This window comes from Perca fluviatilis, chromosome 15 (genome assembly GCF_010015445.1).
Source record: "Perca fluviatilis chromosome 15, GENO_Pfluv_1.0, whole genome shotgun sequence".
Classification (NCBI taxonomy): domain Eukaryota; kingdom Metazoa; phylum Chordata; class Actinopteri; order Perciformes; family Percidae; genus Perca; species Perca fluviatilis.
In genome coordinates this window covers 9815752-9830003 of record NC_053126.1, presented here as the reverse complement: position 1 = coordinate 9830003, position 14252 = coordinate 9815752, and the positions used below count along the sequence as shown (strand labels likewise).

Here is a 14252-nt window from a genome sequence, read left to right as displayed (position 1 = left end):
CCCTCTGGTGCACAGGGACGAAAACGGAAAAAGGAAGACGAAGAAAAGAAAGCCAAGTATAGAGGTAAGTCTTCTCATCTCAGCCATTAAAGTGTCAAACGAAATAAATTTAGTATTGTGAATCACCTAATATTTGACGTTTCATTGCTGTCACTAAGCTATCGCTAGCTAGCAAGTACTAAGCTAGCTAGCTATCAAGCTACTTTGCTAGTTTGCTTCGAATTACTAGCAAATGTAACTTCACTGATAATCTAGCTACATGGACGTAAATGTCAAAGACCACCGGTATCTGGATAACATATGCTAGATATGAAAAGTACAGTTGCTCTTTACATTCATTATAAATGGCATAAGTTCTGTTTAGTGAGTTCATAGCAGGTGCATACACACACAGTAAACATTTTGGTGATAGTGGTGGTGTTCACCCTTCTGTACAGTTGCCCTCCAGGAATATACTAAAATGTGTGTTTTTTAATTTAATTAATTAATTTATTTATTTTAATTGGCCAGATGCACTCAGGCAATATTTGCAGAAGCCGGCACCTGCTGGAGAAAGGATGCCTAACCCTTCATTTTCGCCTCTCTCTGAACTTGGTAAATACAACTAGCTAGTACTATTGTTTTTTTTGTTATTGTTATTATTGTTAGCAATTATTACTTTTATCACATCACATTAATACTACTAATTGTAATCAGTAGTATTATTTAGCCTTGTAGCAGCCTAATAGTAATAACAGTAATTGTAATTTATCTACTACAAGTTACATGGTCAGATAAAATGTATTTGTACAATGCAACTATGTGGTAGGATGATAGAACTGACCAAATGCAATTATGTAACAAACAGCATGGATAAACTGTGTTTAAATACAGCTGCAGGAGAAGGGACATCCAGTAGTAGTGCTCCAGGGACCAGTGACAGACAGGCCAGGAACACACAGCTTGCATCAGGTGAGTCTATTTAATAGTATTCATTTTTGCCAGATCCATACTTAAAGTACAATAGAATAGAGCTGCAACTAACGATTATTTTCATTGTCAATTAATCTGTTGATTATTTTCTGGATTAATCGATTAGTTGTTTGATCTATAAAATGTCAGAAAATGGTGAAAAATGTGGATCAGTGTTTCCCAAAAAGTCCAAGATGACGTCCTCAAATGTCTTGTTTTGTCCACAACCCAAAGATATTCAGTTTACTGTCCCAGAGGAGAGAAGAAACTAGAACATACTAACATTTAACAAGCTGGAATTAAAGAATGTTTACTTATTGTCTTAAAAATTACCCAAACCGACTAATCGATTATCAAAATAGCTGGCGATTAATTTAAAATTTGACAACTAATTGATTAATCTTTGCAGCTCTACAATAGAAACAGGTTAGCACGTATTACAATGCATTAGCTTGTTTTCTTAAAGAAGTTCAACCTCATTCATGATCATTTCACTTATTATATTAAACACTGCTTGTCTGGCTATACAATATGCTTGAATACAGATGAAGGTGAAGGGACATCCAGGACCACATCAAGCACTCAGGGCACCAGTGAAACACAGATGACTGACACCAGGGACACGCAGCCTGAAACAAGTAAGACCCTTGAATACTATTTATTCAACCACAATTTAAAACTTCTGTTACTTGTTTCCAAGTAAAACCAAGTTGACATTCTTCATTAATTTATCTCAAACACTGCTGGTCTATTATACTCTATATGCTTTGCTATAGTAATGTATAGCTTTAGCACAGCATAGTAATGATGTACATTTTTTATATATGTACTGTCTGTTGTATTATACTTATAAGATTATTATATATATAAACAGCACAAACAAAATAAGAACATTTGATGGATATGGATAAAATGAAGAGTACATTTGTTATTGCATTTTTGCTTGACATTGTGTACCCCTATTAAAGCATTAACATCAATTTTGCATGTATGCATTTGCCTTTAGGTGAAGGAACAACAAACACAACATGCTCTGCCACTACACTGCCGCCTGCAGACACCTCACCCTCCGCAATTCCTGATATCCAGGGAGCACCTACAGATCCTGCTGACTGGCCAGCCCTCTGTGATGCGGTAAGGACAGAGTTAGTTAGCAGAGGACCATACCAGACCAGTCCAGACTTTACATTTCCAAAAAGAGATGATCGGAGACGCTGCCACCACAACCACTTCTATAGGAAATTAGTAAATGGGGAGAAAATCAAGAGAACCTGGCTTGTATATTCAAGGAAAGGAAATACTCTGTATTGCTTCTGCTGCAAGCTCTTTTCACAGAAAAAGTATCACCTCATTAGTAGTGGCCTAAATGACTGGAAGAATTGTAGTAAAATCCTGAAAAGCCACGAGCACAGTGCAGAGCATTCGGGGCACATGACAGCATGGAAGGAATTGGAGACTCGACTTGAAAAGGGACAGACAATTGATCAAATGGAAATGGCACTCCTTCAAGTTGAAAGGAGCAAGTGGCGTGAAGTCCTGACCAGGTTGGTGGTCATAATACAGTCTTTGGCCGAGCGAAATATTCCCCTTCGGGGGAACTCAGACAGGCTATGCCAGCCAAATAATGGAAATTTCCTTAAGGAAGTTGAGCTCATGGCCAAGTTTGACCCTGTCCTCAAACAGCATGTTGCTGATGTGGAGAGAGGAGCCAGCCATACAACATACTTATCAAAGGATACTCAAAATGAACTAATTGATTGCATTGGTGAAAAAATGTTACACTGTATGTTAAAGGAGATAAAGCAAGCCAAATACTATTCAATTATTTTGGATTGCACCCCAGACCTCAGCCACATAGAACAGTTATCAGTTATAGTTAGAATGGTTGCAGCAGATGACACAGACACCCCTACAGTAAAAGAACATTTCATGGGGTTCCTTGAGGTGGAATCATCCACGGGAGAAAGCCTCTCCAACCTTATTCTGAGAAGACTGGAAGAGTTTAACCTTCCCTTTGAAGACTGCCGGGGACAGTCTTACGACAACGGCGCCAACATGAAGGGAAAGTCAAAAGGCGTTCAAGCCAGACTTTTGAAACAAAATCCCAGGGCTTTATTTGTCCCATGTGGAGCACATACATTAAATCTTGTTGTTGCTGATGCAGCAAAAAGCTCCACAGATGCAATTAACTATTTTGGCTACCTACAGAGCATCTTTACACTATTCTCTGCCTCCACACAAAGGTGGACCATCCTAAAGCACCACGTCAAAACAACTGTGAAATCCTGGTCGGATACAAGATGGGAAAGTCGCATTAACAGTGTACAGGCTGTGAGATTCCAGACAGCAGAGGTGAGGGAAGCCCTTCTTGAGGTCAGGGAGAAAGCCACTGATTCTATGATTAAAACTGAGGCACAGTCTTTGGCTGAAGAGGTTGGGTCATACCGCTTCTCCATTTGTAGTGTTGTGTGGTATGACATGCTGGCCAAAATTCATCATGTCAGCAAAGCATTGCAGTCAATGTCTATGCAACTGGATGCGGCTCTGAATCTCCTGAGGACAACTGAAGCCTCTCTGGTCAGCTACAGAAGCACTGGGTTTGCTTCTGCTCAGGTATCTGCAAGAGATATGTGTGAGGAGATGAATGTGGATACTGTCCTAAAGCAGAAGAGGCTGAGAAAAAACAAAAGACAGTTCTCTTATGAATCCCCTGATGAGCCAGAGGGAGATGCGCTAAAGAAATTGGAAATTTCCTTTTTCAATGCCATTGTTGATGTGTCAGTTACATCACTGCAAGAACGCTTCAAGCTCTTGGGTGATGTTGAGGACAAGTTTGGAGTGTTGGTGAACTTTCCTAATTTGCCAGAGGAAGAACTCGCAAAGGAGTGCGAAACCCTCAGCAACACTCTGAGCCACGGTGACCATAAAGATGTTGACGGAAGGGAACTGGCACTTGAGTTGAAAAATTTCCCAGTGTTGCCAAAAGCTGGCATGACGACAATGGAAATTCTGAGTAACTTGAAGGAGAAGAAACTTGAAGAAGTTTTTCCAAACATGTGGGTGGCCCTAAGAATTGCTGTCACACTACCTGTGACAGTAGCTTCTGCTGAAAGAAGCTTCCTCTAAATTAAAATTACTTAAGACCTACCTGAGGTCAACGATGAGTCAGGAACGCCTCAATGGGCTTGCACTGATGAGCATCAACCAAGAGGTCTCAAGCAAAATATCATTTGATGATACAATCAATGAATTTGCCATTAGGAAGTCCAGACGAGTCAAATTTTAATGCTGCGTCAATATGAAGGTGAATAGAAATGCCAGAAACAACTGTTCATCTTTTATTATTTGAGATAGGGATAGAACTACAAGAACTTCAATCTTTTAATTTTGTAGTGGTACGTACACTATCCATAATAGCACTTTTGTTTGTAAAGGGTATAGTTAATACAGTTTATGGGTCATAATTTGCTAAGGTGTCCTTGCAGGTGCTTAAGAGTGTTTTTGCACAGTTTATGGAGTTAATCCAATTTGGTAAATATTCTTGAACATTATTTGTAGCATTTTGTGTATGAACACTTTATCACAGTTGATCCTTCAAGTCATAATTTACTTGTTGAAGTGTGACTATAAGAGCATTTTTGTTTGTTCATCCATTGTTTGAGTCATAATTTGTTAAATATCATTGACCATTCTTCTTATTCTCTTTCTGTATGTGCAATTTATTAGAGTGTATTATTTAAGTCATAATTTGCTTGTTGAAGTGTTGGAGTGACTATAAGAGCAAGAGCATTTTTGTTTGTATAGTTTCTGGAGTTCATCTATTCTTTGAATCACAATTTGTTAAATATTCTTTTATTTATATATATATATATATATATATATATATATATATATATATATATATATATATATATATATATATATATATATATATGTATATACTTTTTCAGTGTCCTTAAAAGCACTTTTATTTCCACAGTTAATATTGTTCATTTCATGTTAAAATCCTTTAAATATCTTTAATTTATGTATGGAGGTAGACCTTTTTTTGTTTTTTAACTTTTAAAGATTTAGATTTCTCCTATGAGCACCTTTACACTTCATGGAGTTCATCCATGGTTTGAACCAAACTTTGAGTGTGTAACACATTATTTAAAATAATAAAAAAGAAAAAGATATGAAACTATTCTGGTGTTTGTTGTCCATGCATCATTTATTGTTTAACAGCAATGTAGAATAGTAGAATTATAAGTGGGTGAAAAAACTGCTATACAAAGTAAAGCAGTTAAGTTAATATATGTTTCTTCAGTAATGTTAAGTAATGTAATATCAATTAACATGGCAAAGCTCGCTATGGCAACGGGGGGGCACAAAACTCAATCTCGCCTAGGGCAACCAAAAGGCTAGAACCGGCCCTGGTTTCCTCCCTGTGAGGAGGAGTCGATGCAAAACTCAGATATCTTCACCTCTACTTATCTGAGTGCAGAGAGGAGGACAGAGAACAGTGGACACACAGTTTAACATGATGGACTATAGGACAGGACTGCTGCTTTTAACTCTCTGCTGGGCAGGTGAAGATTTTCACTGATCTTGATTAAACATAGTTTTGAATTGTGTAACAACTAAATTCATGTAATGTTTTTTTATATCTTGACAGGTATTGATGGTCAGACTCTGACAGAATCTGAACCAGCGATTAGAAGACCTGGAGAATATATGAAAAAATGAATGCAAGTAGCAGCTACTACACAGCTTGGATCAGACAGCATGCAGGGAAAGGACTGGAGTGATTGTACATGGTGGTGTTGCATCCACCAAACTACAAAGATTCACTGAAGAACAAGTTCAGTATCGAATTAAGACTCTCCCAGTGACTCATCAGTAGACCTGAACAAAAACCCCTCAGAGCCTGAACACTTGTAACATGAAGCCACCAGAGGAGAAGCCCTCAGACCACTAATGGTTTCAACACCAGCTCACTGTTACAGTAAAGAGAGAAACAGTCTTTAGATTTTTTTTAAATGGTGATTTATCTACAGTACAGTATAAATGAATCCTCAAAAAGTCAGTTTCTCTTTCATAACATCATTATTTCTTTTTGTTAACAATCTAAAATGTGTTTGTCAGAGAACCAATTTCCATAATTCCACCACTACCCCTAGTCTTGTCAAGAGAACCATCTGGAAGGACTTTGAAACTGAACTTGCCATTCAAAACTCTTTTCTTTATCAATTTCTGCCCAAGGCTTGTTTCTGCTAGCCACCCACAACATTACTGTGCATCGCTTCCGGGTTTTCCAAAACTAAAGAACGTCCCGAGACCCAAATCACAAAACGTGCATGCATTAATCCTACATCTAAAACAACTAGTGGTGTTAAAAACGCTTGCGTTAACTCTTATTATTATTATGGCATTAATTTTGACAGCCCTAGTTTAAATAATTGGAGGTTTCAATCACTGATACATCATTGTCTGTTTTCCCACAAGACAGACTGAATTACACTTTTAGAAAGTGTTTAACATTAACCTTATTTAAGTAATTAAAAATAAATACAGCTGAATTTTCATCAAAAGTTAATTTTTTTGCTCTGAACTTTACTGTTTAAAAATCGATCTTTGGTCTAATAATATTGTACATAAGTTTTATTCACATGAAAAACAGCAATTTCGTCAAAAATAACTTTAGGAGACATGAGATGTTGTTTACTTATCTCAAGCCGACAAGGTGATTTATCTACTACATGAACTGAAAGCAATTTATATTATACATATTACATTATTCCATAATTGGTACATTGCATTGGACAAACCTGAGAGTAAATAAACACATTCAAATGTTACAAAGTGACTTAAAGTAAAGAAAAAAGGATTAGTAACATCAGGTTGACAATGTGAAACAAATTCAAAATGGTAAGAGATACGGTGAGATAATTTGTGAAAACAAAATACATTTAGGAGAAAGCCAAAAAAGGAGGAGTCAATGCAAAACTAAGATATCTTTACCTCTATTTATCTGAGTGCAGAGATGAGGACAGTGAACAGTGGACACACAGTTTAACATGATGGACTATAGGACAGGACTGCTGCTTTTAACTCTCTGCTGGGCAGGTGAAGATTTTCACTGATCTTGATTAAACATAGTTCTGAATTGTGTAACAACTAAGATCATGTGATGTTTTGTTTTATATCTCGACAGGTGTTGATGGTCAGACTCTGACAGAATCTGAACCAACGATCAAAAGACCTGGAGAGTCCCACAGATTGACCTGTACAGTCTCTGGATTCACACTCAGCAGCTACAACATGGCCTGGATCAGACAGGCTCCTGGAAAAGGACTGGAGTGGGTTGCCTGGAATAGTAACGGTGGTAGCACCAAATGCTACTCTCAGTCAGTCCAAGGCCGGTTTACCATCTCCAGAGACAACAGCAGAGAGCAGCTGTATCTGCAGATGAACAGTGTGAAGACTGAAGATTCTGAGTTTATTATTGTGCGCAACGACTGATTCGGTTGAGCAGCTGTACAAAATCCTGCAGATCCCATTCTTATAGATGTATTATTATTCATTTATTTTTTAGCTTTTGTTGATTTTAATAAAATCTTCAAAATGTGCCCTGAAAAAGACAGACATTAACCACCAAGAAAAGTATCTTAATTAATCTTTAATTTCAATTTATTGAATTTATTTGAAGATAGCCCCTTGAGATGTAGCATATCACTTTAGAGGGGGTCCTATCAATTATCACTTCCTTACAGAACACGGACAACAGCAGACAGCAGCTGTATCTGCAGATGAACAGTCTGAAGACTGAAGATTCTGCTGTTTATTATTGTGCTCGAGAGCCACAGTGACTGGAGTTGGTTGAGCAGCTGTACAAAATCCTACAGTACTCATTCTTTCAGGCTGGTAGTGCACAAGTTTGAAATATTTTTCATAATATGTATATATTTAACCCTTGTGTGGTGTTCATATTTTTGTTACACAGCCAATGTTCCTGGGTCTGGTGGACCCTCCACATTATTAGGCTTTTAAATCAATACAGCCATACCAATTTATGTAAAAATACTTAATATATGTTTACTATAGCTCAATTACCAATGATATATACATAATTTATGGTTCATATTTGCCATTTACCCCTGTGAGATCAGATTTCTGATCATATGATCATTTTCGTTTTTTGTGAGAAAACAAGGGAATTAAATTATAAAAAAGGTAAAAAAAAACAAGATTATTGATCAATATTGGTGCTTATTTTTTAGAACGTAATCAGAACAGGTGAAAGTGCTTGAAATGTAACAATTGTGTAACTTTGTGTGGGAATAGCAGATTTAGAAAGACAACATAGTTTCATATCACCTACAACTCATATGTAATGATTGTGTGTGTGTGTGTGTGTGTGTGTGTGTGTGTGTGTGTGTGTGTGTGTGTGTGTGTGTGTGTGTGTGTGTGTGTGTGTGTGTGTGTGTGTGTGTGTGTGTGTGTGTGTGAAAATGGGTCCCACAGACCCGAACACCACACAAGGGTTAACATCTTATATTACATTTTTGTTGTTTTCAGGTTGTTAATTTGTTTTATATTCTGTAATTTTATTTTCATATATGCTTTAATTATAAATTAATAATCCTGATGATTCATATTGCTGTTTAATAAAAATCAATAGGTAAATAAAAATATGTTACTCTTTCCATCACATACTGTAATTTCATTAAAATTATTTCTAAGAGAAAACAGCTGAAAGTGGAGATGAGTGATGACAGCATTTAACGTTATAGTTTAGAGTGAATTTACTTGTATCGTGTGTGGAGATATCTATTTTATATTAAAAAGATTATTAATGTTTGCAGATAGAATAATAATATAGTCATTAAGGAATTATTGTTGTGTATTAACACAAATGAAAGTCTAGATATAAAAGTGGAGACAATATTGACAGTTTAATGCAATAAAGTCATCTGTACCTAGATATGAAGAAATAAAAAATAACACTCATATTTTCATTCTGCAGATATAATAACACTGAACAAACTCTTCTATTGACTGCAGTTAGACCAACATTGATGCTTCATATGTTTGATTTTATGCAAACTCAGTGACCAGTGACAGAATGTGCAGCCTGAAGACACTGCTGTGTATGAGGTTTCATCAAATGTACGTTAACATCAGGGACACAACAATAACATCCAGAAATCAGCAAACTATATGTATGGATAAAATTGTTAACTAATATTGACTAACAAATGTCAACCAACGCTAATGCAGTTTTAAATGAGGTTTCATCAAATGTACTAACATCAGGGACACAACAATAACATCCAGAAATCATGAACTTGCCCATGACTCAATCTGGAAAGTAATTCGCAATTTCGTATTTTATTTTTGACCCTCTGAACTTACCGTTGGACACACCTCGGTATGAGACGGGATGGCATGAGACAGGATGGCATGACATGGGAAGCGCCAGGCTGCAGCCAGTCTTGTTAGTAACACGCAAAACGTGATGATATTGAGTTGTTTGAGCTCAAACACATAATTACAATAAGATAGGCCATTAAAAAGTACAGTTTACTCAGAATTCATAATTAATGTAAAGAAATGACACATGTTTAAGTAATACAAACTCAGTTTGTTTGAGTAGAAACTACTGATTGGACTTAAAAACACAATTACAATAAGAAAGGACATGAAAAAGTACAACTTAATCAGAATTAACAAGTAATGTCAATAAATTAGACACATTTAAGTAATATGAACTCAATCTTTTGAGTTGAATCAAAATCTGGGTTTACAGTGTGGAGACGGTAAACCGGCCTTGAACTGACTGAGAGTAGCGGATGCTGCCACTGTTACTGCTAATGTAAGCGATCCATTCCAGTCCTTTTCCAGCAGCCTGTCTGATCCAGTGCATGGTGTAGCCATTAACATCCAATGCAGAGGCTGGACAGGTCAATCTGTGAGATTCTCCAGGTCTTTTAATCGCTGGTTCAGATTGTGTCAGAGTCTGACCATCAACACCTGTCAAGAGGATAAAAAACATTGTATGAAAAAAATTAAAAAATAAAAGATATTTAAGATTAAGATCAGTGAAAATCTTCACCTGCCCAGCAGATAGTTAAAAGCAGCAGTCCTGTCCTATAGTCCATCATGTTAAACTGTGTGTCCACTGTTCTCTGTCCTCCTCTCTGCACTCAGATAAGTAGAGGTGAAGATATCTGAGTTTTGCATCGACTCCTCCTCACAGGGAGGAAACATCTGGACTGGAGATATTTAATGAAACTGAGTCAGAGTCAACCCTCCAAGTCAGCTGGTTTCACCTTTGTCAGACATGTTTTAATTTGTGTAAAATGTTTCAGTATTAACACCACAACCACATTAATTTGAATAATGACACAAATGACATCTGACACAATAACATACAAGGTTTATTCAAAAGTGTTAATTCATAATTAATCTTGTTATCAAGGCTGTGTTTCTCATTAGTCATTTAAAGAACAATATGCAGCACATGGAGTATTTATAATCATATACAATTTCATTCTGATCAACATCTACTATCATTTTTGACAATTAAGTTATTGTCAATCCACCATTTATTTTCCAACATTATGGTTTGTACTTGACTTTGGCAACTTATTATTACAGTAGATAATGCTTTGACAATTGAAGAAACTCTATCTAATAATGTAAGTGATGTAACACCATAAAGAGAATACATATTTACTTATAAGTACAAAGTTAAATATATAGAAATATAATGTAAATATATCAAATAGCTTTGTGGGGGGGGTTGGGGACTCAGATCTCATTAAGATGATTATATTCTTTAGATAAAAAAAAAAAAGCAGGTAACATATTTTTTATGGCCAAATTACGAAAATGTTATTTGGATACTTAAACTGCATAAATTTGAATGGGTATGTATATCATGCTTTTTAAATGTTATTGCCTGATCCAGCTCTTTGTATTTAACAGGAAAAGAAATCTTGTCTCGTAATGGTAGAACATTTTATTTTAACATTATTGGTTTAATGATTGTTTAATATTCTACAAGATATTCTTACATTTTGTGAAGACTCTTCCACTCCAAGTGAAATAGCTGAAATTATGAACCTTGGGTCTAGCTGAAGTTATTTCTTGTTGAGAAGACCTCGGTCTCTCATACTGTTTATTTTTAGCAGATAAAGTGAAGAAGGCTATAACACTGTCTGAACCGTATCTCTTTCTGTCTCCTGAGATAAACTGTTGTTTAGGCTAATGAAAAGAACAGGAGCAGAGGGGAAGGTGATCAACTATGGCCATGCTAAAAGATAAATTTAGAGGGGTGGCTTAACTGAGGTTTTCACTATATGATGTTTGGATGTTTAAACTTTAGGTTAGAAAGACTTTTTCAGACGTGCTGCGTATACCTGTGAAACTGAATTTCTCTATTTGCAAATATAATAAATACTCAAAGACCAAACTTTGGTTTAATTCTCAAACAGTCTTTCATTCGTTTCATCTCGTATCATTGATATTTATCAAAAAACTTCCACCACAATTTGGCGTTGTCCGGCAGGATTAGATGAGAAAACAGGGAAAAAGTGCTCCGTGGGTCGCTGATGACTGGCTATCCAGGGATCAAAAAATCGCCTGCCTCATACCTCCAACCTTAAAAAGGTATTTCAGAGAAGAAGAAGGTTAGGACCGCGGAGTGCTCTTGACTGTTTTCCACTCCGATCAAAAACAAACAGGAAGAGATTTCAAGCAGTACGGGTAAGCTCTAAATTCAGCAATTCAATTGGATTGTAAATTTAAGATTTTGAACAAACATTCTAAACTAAATATGATTATACGCATGATTTTCTCAATAATGAAGATACATTTATTTATACTCAAATGACATGTATTTATATAATTTGCTCAGCATTATTTGATGGCCATCCATATACTGGATATATCATGTATAAATGTCCAAATATATTCTCAACATCTGCTGTTCAAAATCAAAAAAAAGAACATTATTACCATTTTTTTGCGTAAAAGCAAATTTCAAATGTAAAACTACAAAACAGGAAGTCACAAACCACAACATCAGCTGTTGCTTCCATTGTGGTCATAAATTTGTGTGTGTTTAGAGACACTCATTTTCTCCTTAGTATCATCTGACGTCTTATCTTCTACTGCCACCTGTAGGTACTTGGTAAAATAAATTGTGTGAGGTTTTTGTCAAGCCTCTCTGCTTCCTTTAACCAGTGTGTTTCTCTGGCACAGTAATACACAGCAGAGTCCTCTGGCTTTAAGTTGGACAGTCTCAGATACACCATGCTGTTGCTGTCATCTCTACTGATTTCTACACGGCCCTGCACACTGCTGGCATAAGTGTTACTGCTTGCAGAAGAGTATCCGCTCCCTATCAATTCCAGTGCTTCTCCTGCAGGTTGTCTGATCCAGCTCATAACACAGCAGCTAAATGTGAAGCCAGATCCCCTTCAGGAGAGACTGAGAGTCTCCCCAGGCTTTTTCACTACTCAACTGGAAGGAATGGACTCCATACTCTGACCTGTACAACCTGATGAAATAAAAGGGAGAGAGGAAACACAGAAGAAATGAATCATCTGGGAAGTTTTCTGGTGTCACTGACTGACCATCAGTCCATGTTGTCTGAGAAAAGATAACACAGCAAGAAGCAGGAGAACTCACAGGGCAGAGAGAGAGCAACCAGCAGAAGAGTGAGTGTGTTCATCATCCTGAGGCTGGAGATGTGACATCTGATGCTCCACACAAAGTACAAGAGCAGTCAGCAGGACAGAAGTACACTGCACAGACTCAAGATTTGCATCAGGACATAATGGGGAGGGAGTGGCTCCTTTTTTGTAGTGTTTTATCATATAACCAAAAAAAAAAATTAAAGATATGATTTAAAATGTATGGTTGAGTCACATGGGTGCTGGGTATTTTTGCAGTTCTGTTGGTGGTTTGCATCTCTGTAGAGCTATATTTTTAGGACAGAGCTTATATTATAATATATTTCATTTATTTTCTAATTCCAATAATCTTTTTACAAATGCAAGCTCTGAGTCATGATAAACTGTCCTAACATAGTGACAAATACAGTTTATATTGATGACATATCTTTCATTATAAATTGTCAATCATTCAGTGGAACATGTGTTTTCACAGCCCTGACATGCTTCAGTGCTTCTCACACAGAGATCAGTGTTATTCAGTTGTTGTACAGCTTAGTAGTGTTGTGTGTCACTGTGGCTCTCGTGCACAATAATAAACTGCAGAGTCTTCTTATTTAAGACTCTTAACCTCTAAGTGCACAAGGTTTTGGGAAGTGTCTTTTGGACACTTGGTCTTGGACACTTTGGGCAAATATTGTGCCAGTTCCGCTATCGATGCGTCCGATCCATTCTAGTCCTTTCCCTGGTTTCTGACGAATCCTGACAGTCTGACAGTCCGTCCACCTTACAGGACAGAGTGACTGGTTGTCCAGCTCTGCTCACCACTGGCTCTGAGGAGGTGAGGGACTGGCCCTGAGCAGCTGGAAAAGACAGAGTTTAGATTACAGGGAGCCAGCCGACATCCAAAGCTCCTTTTTTCCTCCTTCGCTCAACACCGACTTCACTCACCTGAAATGAGAGCCAAGAGGAGGACACTCTGTACAACTGTCATGGTGGGAACTTGACTCAGTCTGCACCTGCAGAGGCTGTTATGGGGATTATATATTGTGTGGACAGAATGGGTGGGGATTATGCATCAGTGTGTGAATTTACATTTTATCAGTGGGAGATACAGTTTTCTGTCAGAAAAGGAGGAGTGCTGGACTCTGAGAGAGAAAGAGAAAGAGAGAGAGAGAGAGAGAGAGAGAGAGAGAGTTTTTCAAAACAGAATGAGATACATTAAATATGTTGTTTATTGTTTCTCTTGTTTTCAGTGTGTTTGGACAGTTTTTCAACTGTGTGCATTTCTAAGAGGGTAAGATTGTGTGGTGTGTAGTTCAATGTGTACAGTACAAGCTGTAATGTCAGTCTAAGACGTTAATTTAAAAGGTTATTGTTCACCTAAGTGAGGTGGATTACTGCTAATAGAGAAAACAATGTGACAAAGGAATACATAGTTTATCCTCCAAGAGCCAAGGAAGTAAAAGTTTGCCTTTTTGCAGTATTACTACAGTATCCATTCAGCTTCCAACCAAATGACTTACATACACAAGAATAAACAGCAGCTCCTTCAGTCTTCTAGCTGTTTATATTGAAATTGATTTGAAATGATGAAATGGAGAACTATACAAGTAAATGAATACACAAAGAATCAGT

The 14252-nt window shown here is 36.9% G+C and overlaps 1 pseudogene and 1 gene segment (V, D, J or C); one reads left to right on the top strand and one right to left on the bottom strand.

The window, feature by feature from the left end:
* The first annotated feature begins 7010 nt into the window (after nt 1-7010).
* Nucleotides 7011-7859, top strand: LOC120574648. The segment is given in 3 exon segments: nt 7011-7059; nt 7148-7391; nt 7724-7859. Coding segments are annotated over 3 exon segments (372 nt in total).
* Nucleotides 7860-13021: 5162 nt separating this feature from the next.
* On the bottom strand, nt 13022-13645 carry LOC120574638 (annotated as a pseudogene).
* Nucleotides 13646-14252: the final 607 nt, after the last annotated feature.